The sequence below is a fragment of the Mercenaria mercenaria genome, unplaced genomic scaffold, assembly GCF_021730395.1.
Source record: "Mercenaria mercenaria strain notata unplaced genomic scaffold, MADL_Memer_1 contig_4714, whole genome shotgun sequence".
Taxonomy (NCBI): Eukaryota; Metazoa; Mollusca; class Bivalvia; order Venerida; family Veneridae; genus Mercenaria; species Mercenaria mercenaria.
In genome coordinates, this window is record NW_026462964.1 from 33415 (window position 1) to 49223 (window position 15809).

General features: G+C 33.9%; 1 protein-coding gene across 1 annotated transcript; it reads left to right on the forward strand.

Annotated features, from left to right (window-relative positions):
* Positions 1-4699: 4699 nt before the first annotated feature.
* On the forward strand, positions 4700-11742 carry LOC128554098 (uncharacterized). Its single transcript, XM_053535332.1, has 3 exons — positions 4700-4787; positions 6607-6806; positions 7558-11742. The coding sequence occupies exons 1-3, from the start codon at positions 4725-4727 to the stop codon at positions 7733-7735; spliced, it is 441 nt and encodes a 146-aa protein (XP_053391307.1). The 5' UTR covers positions 4700-4724; the 3' UTR covers positions 7736-11742.
* Positions 11743-15809: the final 4067 nt, after the last annotated feature.

The following is a 15809-nucleotide window of genomic DNA, read 5'->3' on the forward strand; positions in this document are numbered from 1 at the left end:
GTAACATTTTATAATTATGATAAGTATCAGCACGCCGAATAGATACAACAGTAGCTTTCTTTTACTTTATCTGAAGTTGCAGACGCCTAAATCATAGTCAGTCATAGTACTGTAATATTTCTCATCATTAATATTAGAGCACATAGTTCTTAAACTGTCACAATTAAACTGATATGACGTGTAGGGGTTCAAATGGGTAAATATATTGACTATATTGCTGAAATATTGCGTAAAGGTCTTTGTACGAGTTAGAATTACATAACGTTACATAGAGCATATTTTCTGAGCAGTTACCACTACACTTATTGCAGAAGATCTGGAACGGGTTAATGATTGCAAAGATTGCTTAAATATTGTATTTGAACAATTACATATGTTCCTTAAATTCACGATTAGGGCACTTTGCGAATTGAGAACAGTCATGCATATTATCCAGATTATTTAGTTGTGAGACACCAACTCTTAAGAGAGCGAACAGGGTTATATGTAGGAATTCAAAAGTTTATATTTTCTATTATTTGTGTCAAAATATTTTAAATTATCCGTCCTGTATAAACACGCATAACATTTGATATTTTTATTTATAGTTTGCCGAACTGATACCAGAGGTGTAGTCGTGCCAGAGCAACTGTGTAATATGAGCATAACTGGTGAAACCCCCGTTTCAGTCTTGTTACCAACAATGAAGGGACAGGGTCTTTGTTCCTTTGCGTTACTTGACTTCCTTTTGAGAAATGTTCAGAATGGTTTCCTTGAAAAATACTTGAAAGAAAGTAAAAGGCAAGACATACTTTTGAATTTCTGTCTTGTAAATTTCCTAATCATAATGGTTAAAATATAGTTTTATTCTACAAATGCATTCAACACTCCAAATTAAAATAACCACAATGTGTTGCTCGTACTAAATCTAATAGAAAATTGATTTAAATTTCAGAACATACAGCAGTGTCTTGTCTGTAAAGCCAAAAGAACTAACATCAGCACATCTAATAAGTTACGATCCGCAGCAAGATTTGCTTTCCCTGATTCTTGCAAATTGTCAGTATACATTTGAAATGGGAAAAGGCACAACCGTCCAGTACGACTTTTATGGTCTTGAAAAGCAAATCATCGATAGGTTTCTTATTTCAAAATCGAGAATTGATGTTGGCCCCGTTTTGCAGGTATAGTTTAAAACTATTTATAGGATCTTACCCAGCACAGGTTTTATGGCATCTGAAACTAGAAATTATTGTACTGTGTCATATTTAAATTTTTAATAATGTAAGGAGTATAAATTATTCGATATTTTACCCCGAGATACAAAGCATACGGGGGCTGTATTTTGTCCGTCGGTCCGTTCGTCGTTCTTGCCCGCTCAGTATCGTCTAAACTGCTGGGAATTTTTTTATCAAACAAGCATTAATTATTTACCTCATCTGGATGATGGGCAAAGCGCACAACCTAGGTCACTAGGTCTAAAGTCAAGGTCAAAAGTCAAAAGTCAATTAGCTTAACTGTTGTCCGTCCTATATCTTCTAAACCGTTTTGAAGATTTTCATAAAAATAACATACGTTTGTTTACCTCATTAAGACGAAGTGCAGAGCACATGATTCTTAACCACTGCAGGGATCAGTTGTTAACATCATCACGGCTTCACGCAGAGTGCACAACGATGGCCACTAGGTCAAAAGTCAAAGGTCATGATGAAAACAGTTTATTTTCTGGGTTTATTAATCACCCTTAGTGGAAGCTTTAGTTGTCTTATTTATGAATATATGTTTTTATGTCCTTTGTGTGGTCATGGAGTCAAGTTAATCTATCGTTATAGTAGAATTCGGCTTTAGCCAGCGCTAGGGGTGTTGCATATCTCATTCTCTATCTTGAACAGGCTCAATCAAACCGAGCCTGCAATTATTTTGTGTGGTTGCGTTCTATGCTTTCAAAAGATCCTCGCCTTTTAAATTTTATTAAGGTCATCGATCGCAAAATGTCTTCACGTAGTTTGATTCAGTGTTTTTATATTTTCTGGTCCTCTGGGACCACATGGGTATACCTGTACTAAAATTCCACTTAAGCCGGTGCAAGTGAGCGTGAGAGGTGCTGCATATTTCATAACCCCTCGTGACCAGACGCAATCGAACTGAGTCTGCATTATTTTTATTATTATTGTTTGTATGTGTACTTTGCCTCAAAAATTATCTTTTAGATTTTATTATACATAACGCAAATAACCAAAGCTTGTTCATTTTGAAATGTCTGTCTCTTTAGCCGAACATGTGAGGACAAGTTTTATCGTATAAAAATGTCTATTGTACTTTTAAGATTGATATGATGGTGTACAGAACTGAAGTCACAAATTCTGCTGTTTTCAAGAAGCTAGCGGAGAAAATTCCTCAGGTATTTCTGAATCTTTAGTTAAAGTTTAATATTTTTTCATGTACCGGATTTACTTTCAAAGGACTTTAATCATATTTTATTGTGTAACATTCATTCATAAATCTGTTTTTCCTTTTAACTGGCACTAATCAAGTTTTATATTTCCAGTGTTATTTTCATATATTCATTCATAAATCTGGTCTACTTTTAAATGGCACTAGTCAACTTTATATTTCCAGAGAAATATTCATTTATAATACTGGTCTACTTTTAAATGGTACTAGTCATGTTTAGTATTTCCAATATAATATTAATTTATAAACTGGTTTTATTCTCTCGTGACACGAGTCAAGCTTTATGTTCAAGATATAAAGATGTGCATCCGTTGCAAATGAGGTTAATGCGTTTTATGGGCATGAGGAAAACTTCATGGTAACATGAATTTATGCTATAAATTGGACCATAGACTAGCCACTAGATTGTTAATACAGATACTTCTACATTTTTCCTTTTTTTTTGTCTAAATCCATAGCTGTTCTATTCTATAGATTTTCTTTGAAGAATGATGTTAAAATTATCAGTAATGGACATATGATATAGACTGGCTCAGTTCATTACATTAAATCATAAAATTGCAAAAAGATCTATCATAGTCTAAGAGCTACTTTAATTAGTCCACAACATGACTGATATAGAGTTTATACGATAATACAATGTTATTTTAAAATCGGTACATGAAGTCGAACGTTTTTATTTTTGTTTTACAGTCACCTGCTGTGAAGACACAGATTTCAGGTGAAATCAGGTCATACACTGATCTGTGTGAATCGCTGGTCAATATGGATATTGCTATATCCTTTCTAAAATCAACGGGAGGCAAACCACAACAAAACATGCATGCGTTTATGAAAGACATTCTGCGAATGGGCACATCCCTTGCAAGTCGCACGGTACTATAATTTTATTAATACAATGAATTTCAACACGAAATAATCTAATCCTGTAGTTTCTTTCATGCAAACGTTTTAAAAATTAAAATATTTCATTAAAATTAATTTGATTAACGAAAATTAGTTTTAGTGAGTGTCAATAATAAGCAGAATAACTCGATTTCAAAGCCAATTTTGTCTTCAATGTGTCTGACGATTATTGGAAAATGTAAAGAAATTACAATATAGTATGTTGTACGTTCAGTTTATAGAAATGAACTTTGTAATTTGCTGGACATCCTAAGACAGTTTGTCTCTTCAAGAACAGTATAATGATTTAGTAAAAACTAATATGTTGGAATGAAATGATTAATAGCAAACTTGCCTTTACATGAAGTACTCGAACATTTTATGTGCTTACGTCGAAAAGTATAGTCCGATAGTTCGAAACAATAGCATTACCAAAGACACTATACTTACTCCTGAATCACTAAGTCAGATCATTCTTCTGTTTAATGTATTTTCGCCTTACATTATGAATGCAAGCCCGTCTTTCGCTTATATTATTACAGATAAAACTAGATGTGTGCCCACTAGTGCGCAAACTTACTGTCACTGCACGACCATACCTTACGTTTTGACTGTGCAAGACTAAGTAAATCATAATATTACCTGGCGTTGGTGGGGGGTATGTGGTCGGTGAGCCGGGAGGGTGTGTGAATATTACAAAACATCATCAAGTTAAGCAAGATAAAAGAAACTGAAAGAGTAAAACACTAACTTTTTATATTTTTTTTTTTTTTTTGGGGGGGGGGGGTGGGGGCGTAAAAGCTTGTGCACAAATGCTGAACAACATTCCTATAAAGTCCCATGACTTGAGGTCAAATCCTTTCTGAGATAGTTGCAACACAACCTTTTAAGCCCTTAATGCATATTATTGACTAAGTCAATGTCATAACTCTGGTCTTGCTGAGTGAAATCCCAAAATAAAACCAGGCGCACAACCTCACATGTTGAATAGTATTCTAATATGTTTTCATGGCTAGGTTGAATACTTGTTGAGATATATTCGACACAAACTTTGGGGCCCTAAAGCATATTTTGACTAAGTCAGTGGGTTTTACTCTCATCTTACTAAGTGAAATCTATAACAAAACGCCAGGTTCACAACTTCACGTGCTGAATAAGAATCATGTTATGCTTGATGAATCTAGGTCATATAACTTTTGAGATATGGGCGGCCGAACGGATAGACATCAGGGCAGACTGACAGACGTATGACCAAGGGTAAATATAAGTGCCCCTCCCTCCCCCCCCCCCCCCCCACCACACACACACAAAAAATGATTTCGGCACAATTAGTGTCTAAATTCAGTAGTCATCGTTCAGTTCCATTTCAGGCCCAGCAGATATGCGAATTTCAGCACTGTAAAAAGATGTGGCTGTATCTGTCTCTTTTAAAATCTAAAATGATGGCAGACAACAACAAGAGCATGTCGGTAAGAATTACACCTTACAGTTTAATAAAATTGTGAAATTAGAAATGCTCTCCGTCCGTGCGTCCGTCTGTCCGTCCGTCCGTCCGTCCGTCCGTGCGTCCGCAACGATCTTTGTCCGGACCATAACTCCAAAAGTACTTGAGGGATTTTCTTCAAACTTCATACACTGATAGAACACATTGGGAGGAAGTGCAGTGTGCAAGAACAATAACTCTACCTTGCCTATTTTTTGAGTTATTCCCCTTTATCTTATTTTCTTAAAAAATTTTGTCCGGAGCATAACTCCAAAAGTACTGGAGGGATTTTCTTCAAACTTCATACACTGATAGAACACATTGGGAGGAAGTGCAGTGTGCAAGAACAATAACTCTACCTTGCCTATTTTTTGAGTTATTCCCCTTTATCATATTTTCTTAAAACATTTTGTCCGGAGCATAACCCCAAAAGTACTGGAGGGATTTTCTTCAAACTTCATACACTGATAGAACACATTGGGAGGAAGTGCAGTGTGCAAGAACAATAACTCTACCTTGCCTATTTTTTGAGTTTACCCTTTATCATATTTTCTTAAAAAAATTTGTCCGGAGCATATCTTCTTCATGCATGGAGGGATTTTGATATGTCTTGGCACAAATGTTTACCACCACGAGGCGGAGTGTCATACACAGGAACCAGGTCCCTAGGTCTAAGGTCAAGGTCACACTTAGAGGTCAAAGGATACAAGAATAAAAACCTTGTCCGGAGCATTTCTTCTTCATGCTTTGAGGGATTTTGATATAACTTGGCACAAATGTTCACCACCACGAGACGGAGTGTCATGCGCAAGATCCAGGTCACTAGGCCTAAGGTGAAGGTCACACTTAGAGGCCAAAGGTCAGATACAAGAATGACTTTGTCCGAAGCATTTCTTCTTCATGCATAGAGGGATTTTGATGTAACTTGGCACAATTATACACCATCATGAGACGAAGTGTCATGCGCAGTTCCCTTCTTTAGAATTACTTCCCTTTGTTGTTACTTTAAATAGCTTTTATTGTAACTTTTTCATTACTAGTCGTAGGGAAAAATCGAGACCACTTTTCTGTAGTACAACAAACATGCTAAATCCAATTTTGAGGTGTATTTTGACCAGTCTCTTCCTGATAAAGATTTTTGTGTGGACTTGCAATTTTTTTTTTTTTTTTTTTTTTTTTTTTTTTTTAAGATTAACTTCCCTTAGTTGTTACTATAAATAACTTATATTGTAACATTTTTATAATTGACCCTAGGGAAAAAACAAGACCACTTTTCTGTGGTACAGCATAGATGTTACTCTCCAGTTTTAGGTGTATTTTATTAATTTTATTATATATAAGGTATCTCTACCTAGTAAGGAGTTTTTTTGTGGACTTTAAAAAACAAAAGACTTACAATGATTACTTAACAACCACAAAATTAACATTCCATTTGCAAATACAGCTGCCCGGTGGGGGGATTAGCCATGTCTGACATGGCTCTTGTTTGAAATAGGTATGAATTTATATTTGTTCTGTTGTTATAGCACTATACAACTATTTCCATTGTGAATATATATTTTCGTAATGCAATAAAATGTACATTCTGTTGCCTTAAGCTGGACAAATCTGAAGAATAATAAAATATTACAACTAAGTATCTTCAGGCATATTAAAGCACTGACTTGTTTTGTTTTAGAATATCTGATCTCATTTGACATCAGTTAAATAATTCTAAACATTGCACAGCTTTCAGTTTGACGAACTTTAAAGAAAATTTTGAATACTTTGTGGCAATACCTTAATAGTCCTTATATTGTTTTCAGTCAATCTTTGAGGGTGTCAAACAAACCTACCATGAAACTTTACAACCTGAAATGAATGATATGCTTGTCCCTTATCTGAGGGACTTCACGATAGAAAAACTCGGGCCATTTGTAGAAGTTCTGCATGAATATATATTGCTGTTTGTGGCCGTAGAAGAAAACATATACGAAGAGGACTATATTGATATTAAAGATAAACTGTAAGCAATATAATGCAGTAGATTGTAAAAATGGAGATGGCTTTACATTATTTCATATGCTTGTATAATTCTGCGATCGTACCTTTTACATTCATTTGATCTCCAATGCAATGAAAAGTACAGTTGATTATCCTTTTGTTTGATTTCGCCAAACGTGCCAAATGTTGCCACAAGAACGACTGAATATTTAAATTTTCTTGTTTTTGCGCACCGCGCGCACACAGTTGTTTCTTAATACATTTTAAAGATGGCGGTTTCTCGCTTCTGTTCTCGTGTTCATGACATCATCGCCGATGCGAAAAAGATGCGGATTAGCAGATTTTATATATTCCAAGACGAATAATTTCAAGAAGATTGTAGACCCAGTTATGAATTATTCATTACTTAAAAGTCACTTAAGAGGACTCTACGAAGCGTTTGAATGTTGAAAATATCATTTTCTTATATTGCAAAAAGACCGTGTACTTGCTAATGAAAAGTTTGAAAATGTTTTCCTGTCAAACTTATTTATTTACAAAAATACACCTGACGTTTGCTACCTAAGATACTCTGAAATACCTATATTGATCGCTTTATTTTTTGAACAACAAATACATTTAAAATTGTAACGTTACAAAATTAATTTGAACCTGACGGTATTCGGAAAGTATCAAACCTAAATATAACATCTGTTTAAAACATTCTAAGTGCTGTAATCAATACAGTTATAGTGTTTTCAGTGTACGTTTACTATCTTCAATTTTATTTTCAGTTTACGAGATTATCTTTACGTGTACATTGACGACTGGTTCGAGGAAGAAGATACAGATATTGTCATGAATATAGCTGGAGATTTACCACCGGAGATTCTCAACATTCATAGTGTTCCGCTCTGGATGATGGCATACAAAATCCTTCGAGAGAAACAAACCGGTGAAGGAAGGTTATAATTTGTGAATTGACACTATATCCAACAGCCATCCATATTGTGGACGAGAACAAACTTTTACCGATTTCATACACATAGCATTCGTGATATATTCAAATACAGTCTACAATAACTCAACTATGAATCATAAATGATTCTTTTTTCAACCGAAAATCATTCTTTATTATATCAGTAATATATTATGCCACAAGTTGATTTAGAGTAAACGATTTTCTATGTTCGAAAATAATGTAAACAATACACAAGTAAACAAATATTCTATATGTAATGATATAAGCGCAAAAGACATGGTGTACATACAATCTTGATTGCAATATATTCTTGATAAATATTTCTTGAAGATACATTTATTGCTTGGCCTTGTTCGCATATATAATGACACTTTATTTGATTTGAATATGTTTGTGTGTTTGAACTGAACTTGCTATAATTTGATCACAAATAGTTTATGTTTCAAAGTAACATTTTATAATTAGTTATTTTATATGTCACTTTTAATTGAGGTACGACTTAATGATTATGGTGTTTAGTTAATCGCATATGCTGTAGATAGCCTGAATGTAAAAGTTGCTTTATAACTAAATAAGCAAATCTATATTTATTTAGAGGGGCCTCCGTGGCCGATTGGTTTAGAATTACATGCCCATAATATAATCAGGTCTCTTGGGATGCATAATGTTTCGTGTGAGAAAGTCGCCTAGCTAACTAACGGAAGGTTGGTGGTTCTACCCCGGTGCATCCCATGCCTGTTACAATTCCTGGAGCGGTACCTGGGGTCTTCCTCCACCAGCAAAAGTAGGAAAATTGCCATATGACTTAAATTGTATGTGGTTCTAAACCGAAAAAATATATAAATACATGTATTTAGATTAAGTATTTGAAATATGCGTTTCAGTGTTGTTTTTATTTTGCTGACAATATCAGCATCTTCATATTTTCTTCATTTGTTCGCTGCTTATTCCGCCGTTAACATTTGTTAATGCCATAAAAGTGTCTATTTTTGCATTGTAAGTGTACCTCTTAAATTTACGTCTTGTTTTTTTTGCTGTATGACATATTTTTTGTCTAAATCAAGACATTCATGTCAATGAATGCAATTACACCAGTTTCATCAACATTTTATTGTATTTGCAAAATTAATTCTTTAGTTTTATGCACTGTGACCAATTTGTTCTGCTTGCTTCGAGACAAAGATGGAAGCGTGACATTTGTTCCTAAATTCCTAAGGAAATGAAATACACCACACCGTATCGTGCATAGTATAGCTAATAACTGGGCAGCTGACTTTTAAAACAGTTTTGTACAGGTGTCTTCTTTAACTAAGATCATCGGCATGAGTAGTTTTCACTTTTCTTCATGTATCAATTGGATGTGCTTATGTGGCTTTGTTTGAAATAGTATACTACGTTCAACAATAAACAATCATTTACTTTACGTACAAGGTGCTTGCTTCAAAGTAACTGCTTATCACATCACGTCAACATTTTCTATTTTGTTGTTTTGTTCTTTTTCGTATTTTATTAGGATTGTAGCATTCTTATGTTTATGCTGTATATAACGTGAATGCAAAGTTACCTTACAATTAAATTAGAAACATGTATTTTGATTATGAATTTGCATTATGCGTTTTGGTGTTGTTTTTGTTCTGTTATAAAATGTCATGTTTTCTTGATACGTTCGATTCATGTTCTGCTGTATACTTTTGTTAACGTTATAAAGTTATGATATGTATGTTCCATATGCAACATAAAAATGATGAGGGTAATGTTTGCAACAAGACAGCTTAATCAACAATTTATTCTTTGAAAACATACAATACTTTTAATTCTTTCAGGCCAGACAGAATTTGCCCGTGCTTTTGCCGGTTCTAGAAAAATTCGTCTTACACCCCGCAATGTAAGATGACTCACGTGCCGCAGTTTATGAATGAATGCGTAAATTCATACGCTACAATAATAAAATAGTGCTCAAAAGAAAAGCATTCGTTATAATTCATTTCTTTTATTAATTAAAGTATACTGCATGCAGAAAAAGAATCTCTCACTAGTTGAAGATGCAGATGGAAATATCTGGCTCTCGGGGAAACTGTTTTGCAGTAAATCGTCAGAGCTTCGTTACTGCCTAAACAGTTACCGTCGAGCCAGATATTTCCATCCGCAACTTCAGCTAGTGAACTATTCTTATATAATTTATATACGCAACAAATCTGAAAGTCTTACTGAGAATTTGAAATGGCATTTTATAACTTTTGATATCGCGATTAATGCGAATGATACACAATTCTTATAGCTGAAAAATATTCATATTTCATGTAAACTAAATCTTTCAAGATAATCCTAGATTGGTTAATATGCATTATTTTTTTACTTTAACAAGGTATCAATGCACCTTTCGTGCTTTTTAATTCCTTAAGGTACAATTGCAGGCATGCTCAATGCTTACATGAAGGTGAAAGAGAGATGTTAATTAATACTGTTGTTGTTGTTGTTTATATTACTTTTAATGACAGTTTTATGCCCCTCCCCCTCCCACATAGAGGCGGCATATAGTAACTACAGCGTCCGTTCGTCCGTTCGTCACAGTGATACTGCAATCCTTGAAGGGATTTGAATATTACTTGCCACAAATGTATCCCGCAATGAGATGACGTGTCATGCATAACGCCCAGACCCCCAACCCCAAAGGTCACACTCAAAGGTCAATGGATATAGCGTTTATTTCCTGTTCAGATCCTTAGTTCAAAGGTCAAGGTCACACTTGGAGGTCAAATTTCGATAGTTTTTTTCCTGTGTTGTCCCTAGGTATGCCATCCAGTATAAGATTTTTATAATTTTTGACACAAATATTTGCTAGAATAAGACAATTTGCCATGCACGACACACAAACCCCTAGCTCAAAGATCAGGGTCAAACTCTGAGGTCAAAGGTCAATAGGGTCTTTCTCTGTCCGGTCCATTTCATACAGGTTTTAAAGAGATTGGCCAAACAGTTACCCAGATATTACATATCATTTACCACTTACATTGAAATGAAACAGGGACATGCAAAAGTAGTTTCTTGGCACGTTATTTTGTATTCACATTTTAAACGGAAATATATTAAATTTCTATTTTTGCATTCTGCATATCACTATTTCAGATATGTTGAAGTCTATTGCATCGATTTATTTTGTTATTTTGCCTTCATATACCTACTGTTCTATATTTTTCGTGTGTTTCTTTGTTTTGTTTATCTCTTCAATGTAAATGCAAGATTGATTGCGCTGTTATTACAGGAAAGCAGTTGAATTTGATTGTTTAAGGAGGTAGGTTACCTTCATATTTGTATGTGCGCATGCCCAACCGGAAGCTAACGTGACGATTGACGACGACGTTTACGACAAACTAAATGTGTTTGTATATTCATTCTTCTGAAAACAAATCATGAACCTGTCTTCGATCTGATGCTTTATGGTTTAATAATTCAGAAATAATGAATAAATTGCCGTAGAAACGCTTCAAAACAATGTTGCCTTAAAATGACGTCATGACGTTACGTGTCAGTTACCGCACAAAATTAATAGTTTTTATCTTGAAAGTACGTAATTCTGGTTTTTTTTTTATTTGAACTATTTTCAAATAACCATTATTTGCTGAAATATTTTTATGAGTATTTTGCTCTGGATAAAAATCAATATTTTGCTTCTTTTATGTAGTTATATTGAAATGTTATGCGGATGTAAGAAAATGGATGATAGTAACCAATGTAATTTGGAATATAGCTGGGTGAAAGGTTACTTTTTACGGCCATTTTCAAATAAAAAATCTAGCAGTTTGATTTGTAATACCTATTTTTCAGGTTCCGTTGATAATTTGTTACTTATATACTAAAACTAAGATCTAAAAGTGTTCAAATTTCGGTAGAAAAGTGTGGTTTCTTGAACTGAATTGATGTTACCATGGAAACGAAGCCCGTGACCTATGTATCTAAATGTAAAATTCAAAAGCGTTGACACTGGTCTATTTAAGAAACACAGCTTCGGCTTTTTATTTTTATTCAACAATATCCATGAGAATAATAGCAGCATGCTGAACGATTTTTCCATGGAAAATGCCAGACGAGGGGTACTGCTGTAAGTATTCTAAGCTGTGAAATTTGTTTGAATAAATGCAAATAACACGAAAATATAACTTACGTTAGAAATGATATGTTTTATAGCTACATTAACTAGAAAGATAATCTTATTCAATATTTTTTATAAGAAACTACGACAAAAAGCAAGATATAAGCTATTTTAAACATATCTGTTGCCATGGTTACTTTAAACTTTAAGAAAAATAGGGTACCATGTAAAGTGCTTGGTATTTTACTAATAACATTACCCAAATATTCCATGTTGGTCATTAACAGAATGGCACTGAAGCCGTCGAAAACCCCTATTTTTATACATAGTTGTTTAAAAATGAGAGAAAATGCGTTACCATGGAAACACGAGCCCCGCGACATATACATTTTAAGCTTTTATTAGAAAACGTGCATACTAGTAAAATTATCAATTATGCAGACTTTTACGGATATCAATGAAACTAAAATACACTGAAAAGTGTTAAATATCCGTATTTTCCTTCTTCTTTCAATATGAAATACCGTTGGAAGGTCATGTTTTTCAAACCTGGATAAAATTGAACTTGAAGGGACAGAGACAAACGAAATTGAGATTGTAGCAGTTAAAACTTCATATTACACGAAATACAAAAATGTGCTGCGGTTCAACTAATTTGAATTTACCCTTGTAACAAGGTAACCTACCTCCTTAACAAAGAATATCAGAAGCTTGGATGGCAGATAGTAGTTGTTTTGTTGAATAGATGTGAATATGTATACGTTTTTTGTCATCTTTTTAGAGAGCTGTTACATTTCGCCTTTAGTAATTGTATTTATTAGATACATATATATTTTGAAACAGAACTTATATACTATAGATATGCAGGCCGGTTACAAAAATTGACTGGAGGGAAATATCTGCTGAAGTGGTAACAAGATAAATGCAAGTTAATGTTATCAGCTGTAACTTGTTTTGCCAAATGAAGGACTGATGCAAACATTGTCTGGAGGGAAATATCTGTTTATGTGGTAACAAAATAAATGCAAGTTAATGTTATCAGCCATAACCAATATTTGCCAAATGAAGGACTGATGCAAACATTGTCTTGAGGGAAAAGTATGTTTTTAAGTGGTAACAAGATACATGCAAGTCAATGTTATCAACTACAACTGATTTTTACCAAATGAAGGTCAGTTTGTTTGAAATGCAACTGTTATGTATATCTGATATAAATATTTTGTATGTACTGATCTTTTGCAATCAGTGTTAGATATTCTCAACGTAAGTTATTCTCACTTCATCAGCACGTTTTTAAGTTCGTGGTTTTACGATTACTCCAGATATCCTGGCATGCAATACTAATCTTTAAGTTAGATCAGTTTTTACATGCATATTCTGTTATTAACTTCTATGCAATGTGACCCCAACGTGTGGACAAAGATAGGAGCGTGACATTTGTTCCCAACTTTCCAAAGAAAGAAACTGCATAAAATACTTCTAAACGTATTGTGCACGGTATAATTAGTAACTGTCAGTTGGTTCCGAATTTCAAAAGTTTTGTCTATTGTTATAACATCAGCACGAGTGATTTTTTTTGTTATTTTTTGATAATTATTTACTTTTTGAAAGAAAACAAACTGCGTGATGTGAATTTTAATGTATTTTGCTGCGTATAACATTTAGTATTTTGTCGTTGTCTAGATATATACCTTTATGATATATGTTCTAGACATATAGATTTAATAAACTCAACAAAAAGCTATGTAAACATTCGTTATTGAAGGAAAATGAACATAAAGTTTTTTAACTGATTTTCTTTTCATTATAACAGTTAATCATTTTCATCCTGCAGATGAAAAAGCATTAATTACTACTTCTCTTTGTAAATGCATATAGATATAATATATGCACATGAATAAATACATGGTTTGAATGCAGCAAATTGTGTTGTTTCTTTGTTATTCCGTCTTCAAAATTTGTTTTAAAAGGGACAATACAGTTGGTTCAAAATTTAGAACTCACAACAGCCTTACACTTAACCATAAAAGAACTTCCTAAGTTGAGATTTCAACCCAACTTTATTACCTGAATACAGTGTTAATAACGGTGCAAACTCGGCGAGTGTTTGTATTCTTATATCTCTTACTGGACATCAGATAATCGTATTCTTCCCGATTTGTATTTTCTGTACAGTTCTATGTTCTTTCCTAAAGATGTCATATTTCTTAAAGTCCCTTTTGTGCTGAAGTCGTCGATTACAGAAAATGTCAAATTCCAGCATTAACAAGAAAACATTTGTTAATCAATCAACTTAATTCGGAAACACTATGGGGCAACATTTTCATATTCATCAATGGGAAGCAAACAATACCAGTTTATGTTTTTTTTCTTCAATGTTTTTTTTTACAGAACATCGTCTTGCCTAATGTTTATTTCAAATGGTTTATGTCAAAGTTGCGAGAATAACTTAGACATTCTCGCACATCTGGTTTGGGAACGCCATCAGGAGGAAAATACAAAACAAAGACAAATATCAAACAGGGAATGCCACGTACCAAAATCGCAGCCTCCCAAAAACGAAACCTACAGCACGCAGACGTGCACACCACACAAACACATACACATACACGCGCACACACACAAAGCCAACACATGAGGACAAAACGAACAAACAAAGGAACACAGTGGGGCACCGCCTTGGAACGGTCAGTGGCAAACTGAATTAATTCATTTTAGATGAAAATTTCCATTACACAAAACAAAACATTCGACTTGCCGGATATTTCCACTGTATGGCACAGTCTTCTTCAGTAAATGAATGTTTGTGCGTGGTATAACATGGCTATTCTAGCGTCCGTGATTTGCCTTGAATGACAATAATAATCATTTGTGAAAAATATTTTACACTACGTCTGCAGGTAATGGCATTGTTATATATCAGTCGTATTCAATTTTAGATGGATATAATGGAAGTATTTTAATTTAAACGTTTACTTTATTTTCATTCATGTTTACAGCTCATAATAACAACAATTGTTTAGTGACTTTTTTATTTATTTTATATTATTAATTTTTTAGTTGGGGATGTTTTGGTTTTTGTTGGATTTAATGTCACACGGACATAGTTATAGGTCATATGACGACTTTCTAGCTTTTGATGGTGGAAGAAGACCCCAGGTACCCCTCCATGCATTATTTCATCACGAGCGGGCACTTCCGTAAGCCAGCTTGATGGCTTCATCACATGAAGAATTCAACGCGCCAGGGTAGATTTTAAATTAGATAACTAAATCAAGCGTAAATGTATGAATTACCGTAGATACCGCATCCTTAACAACAAAGGCGAGCTTAAGGTTTTAGAGTATATCATCAAAACACAGAAATATTTTATAATCGAACATCATCTTTACCAACATTTTATCTGACCATTACATGTTCTGGCCGTACTGTCCCGTTTGATGGATACTTGAAATATTCTGAAAAGGTTGCCCCCTTTGAAAATGAATGCCATCAATAAAGCAATAAAAATAAACAATTGCTGAAAACTACATTCCACCTAGATAAGTGAAATTCCAACACTGGGAAATTTCGCAAATGCATCAAAACGAACAAATGTAACAGTTCTTTGAAAATGGTGAGTTTTTAAAGGCGTTTAATTGTCCGGAAGTGTGGCCCCTTTATACAGTACCTTTTCCGGAATTCAATGTATACATCAGTATCCTGACACTTGTTTTGTAGTGTAATATGCATGTTATATATCCTATTGTATTTTCATGTAAAACAACCCTTTCTTTCTATAATTTGGTACAGTTTGAAGCTTTTTTTTTCACAAAACGTAAGGCTAAGCGTAAACACGCCTTCGTAATTTATAACTATTTCATATTTACATAATTAACCCTTTTTAGTTTTGACGTAGTTTACGAATTACATGCGTGCAATGTTTAGTCGTCATACTATTATCTTTATACTAAATCGTCCTTTTGTCACCTTAT

What these genes read in the sequence shown, in the direction of transcription:
- LOC128554098 (XM_053535332.1), top strand. Translation starts at nt 4,725, where the DNA reads ATGTGGCTGTATCTGTCTCTTTTAAAATCTAAAATGATGGCAGACAAC. An exon ending in ACAACAACAAGAGCATGTCG is followed by an intron (nt 4,788 to 6,606) that starts GTAAGAATTACA and finishes TATTGTTTTCAG; the next exon opens with TCAATCTTTGAGGGTGTCAA. An exon ending in ATTGATATTAAAGATAAACT is followed by an intron (nt 6,807 to 7,557) that starts GTAAGCAATATA and finishes TTTTATTTTCAG; the next exon opens with TTTACGAGATTATCTTTACG.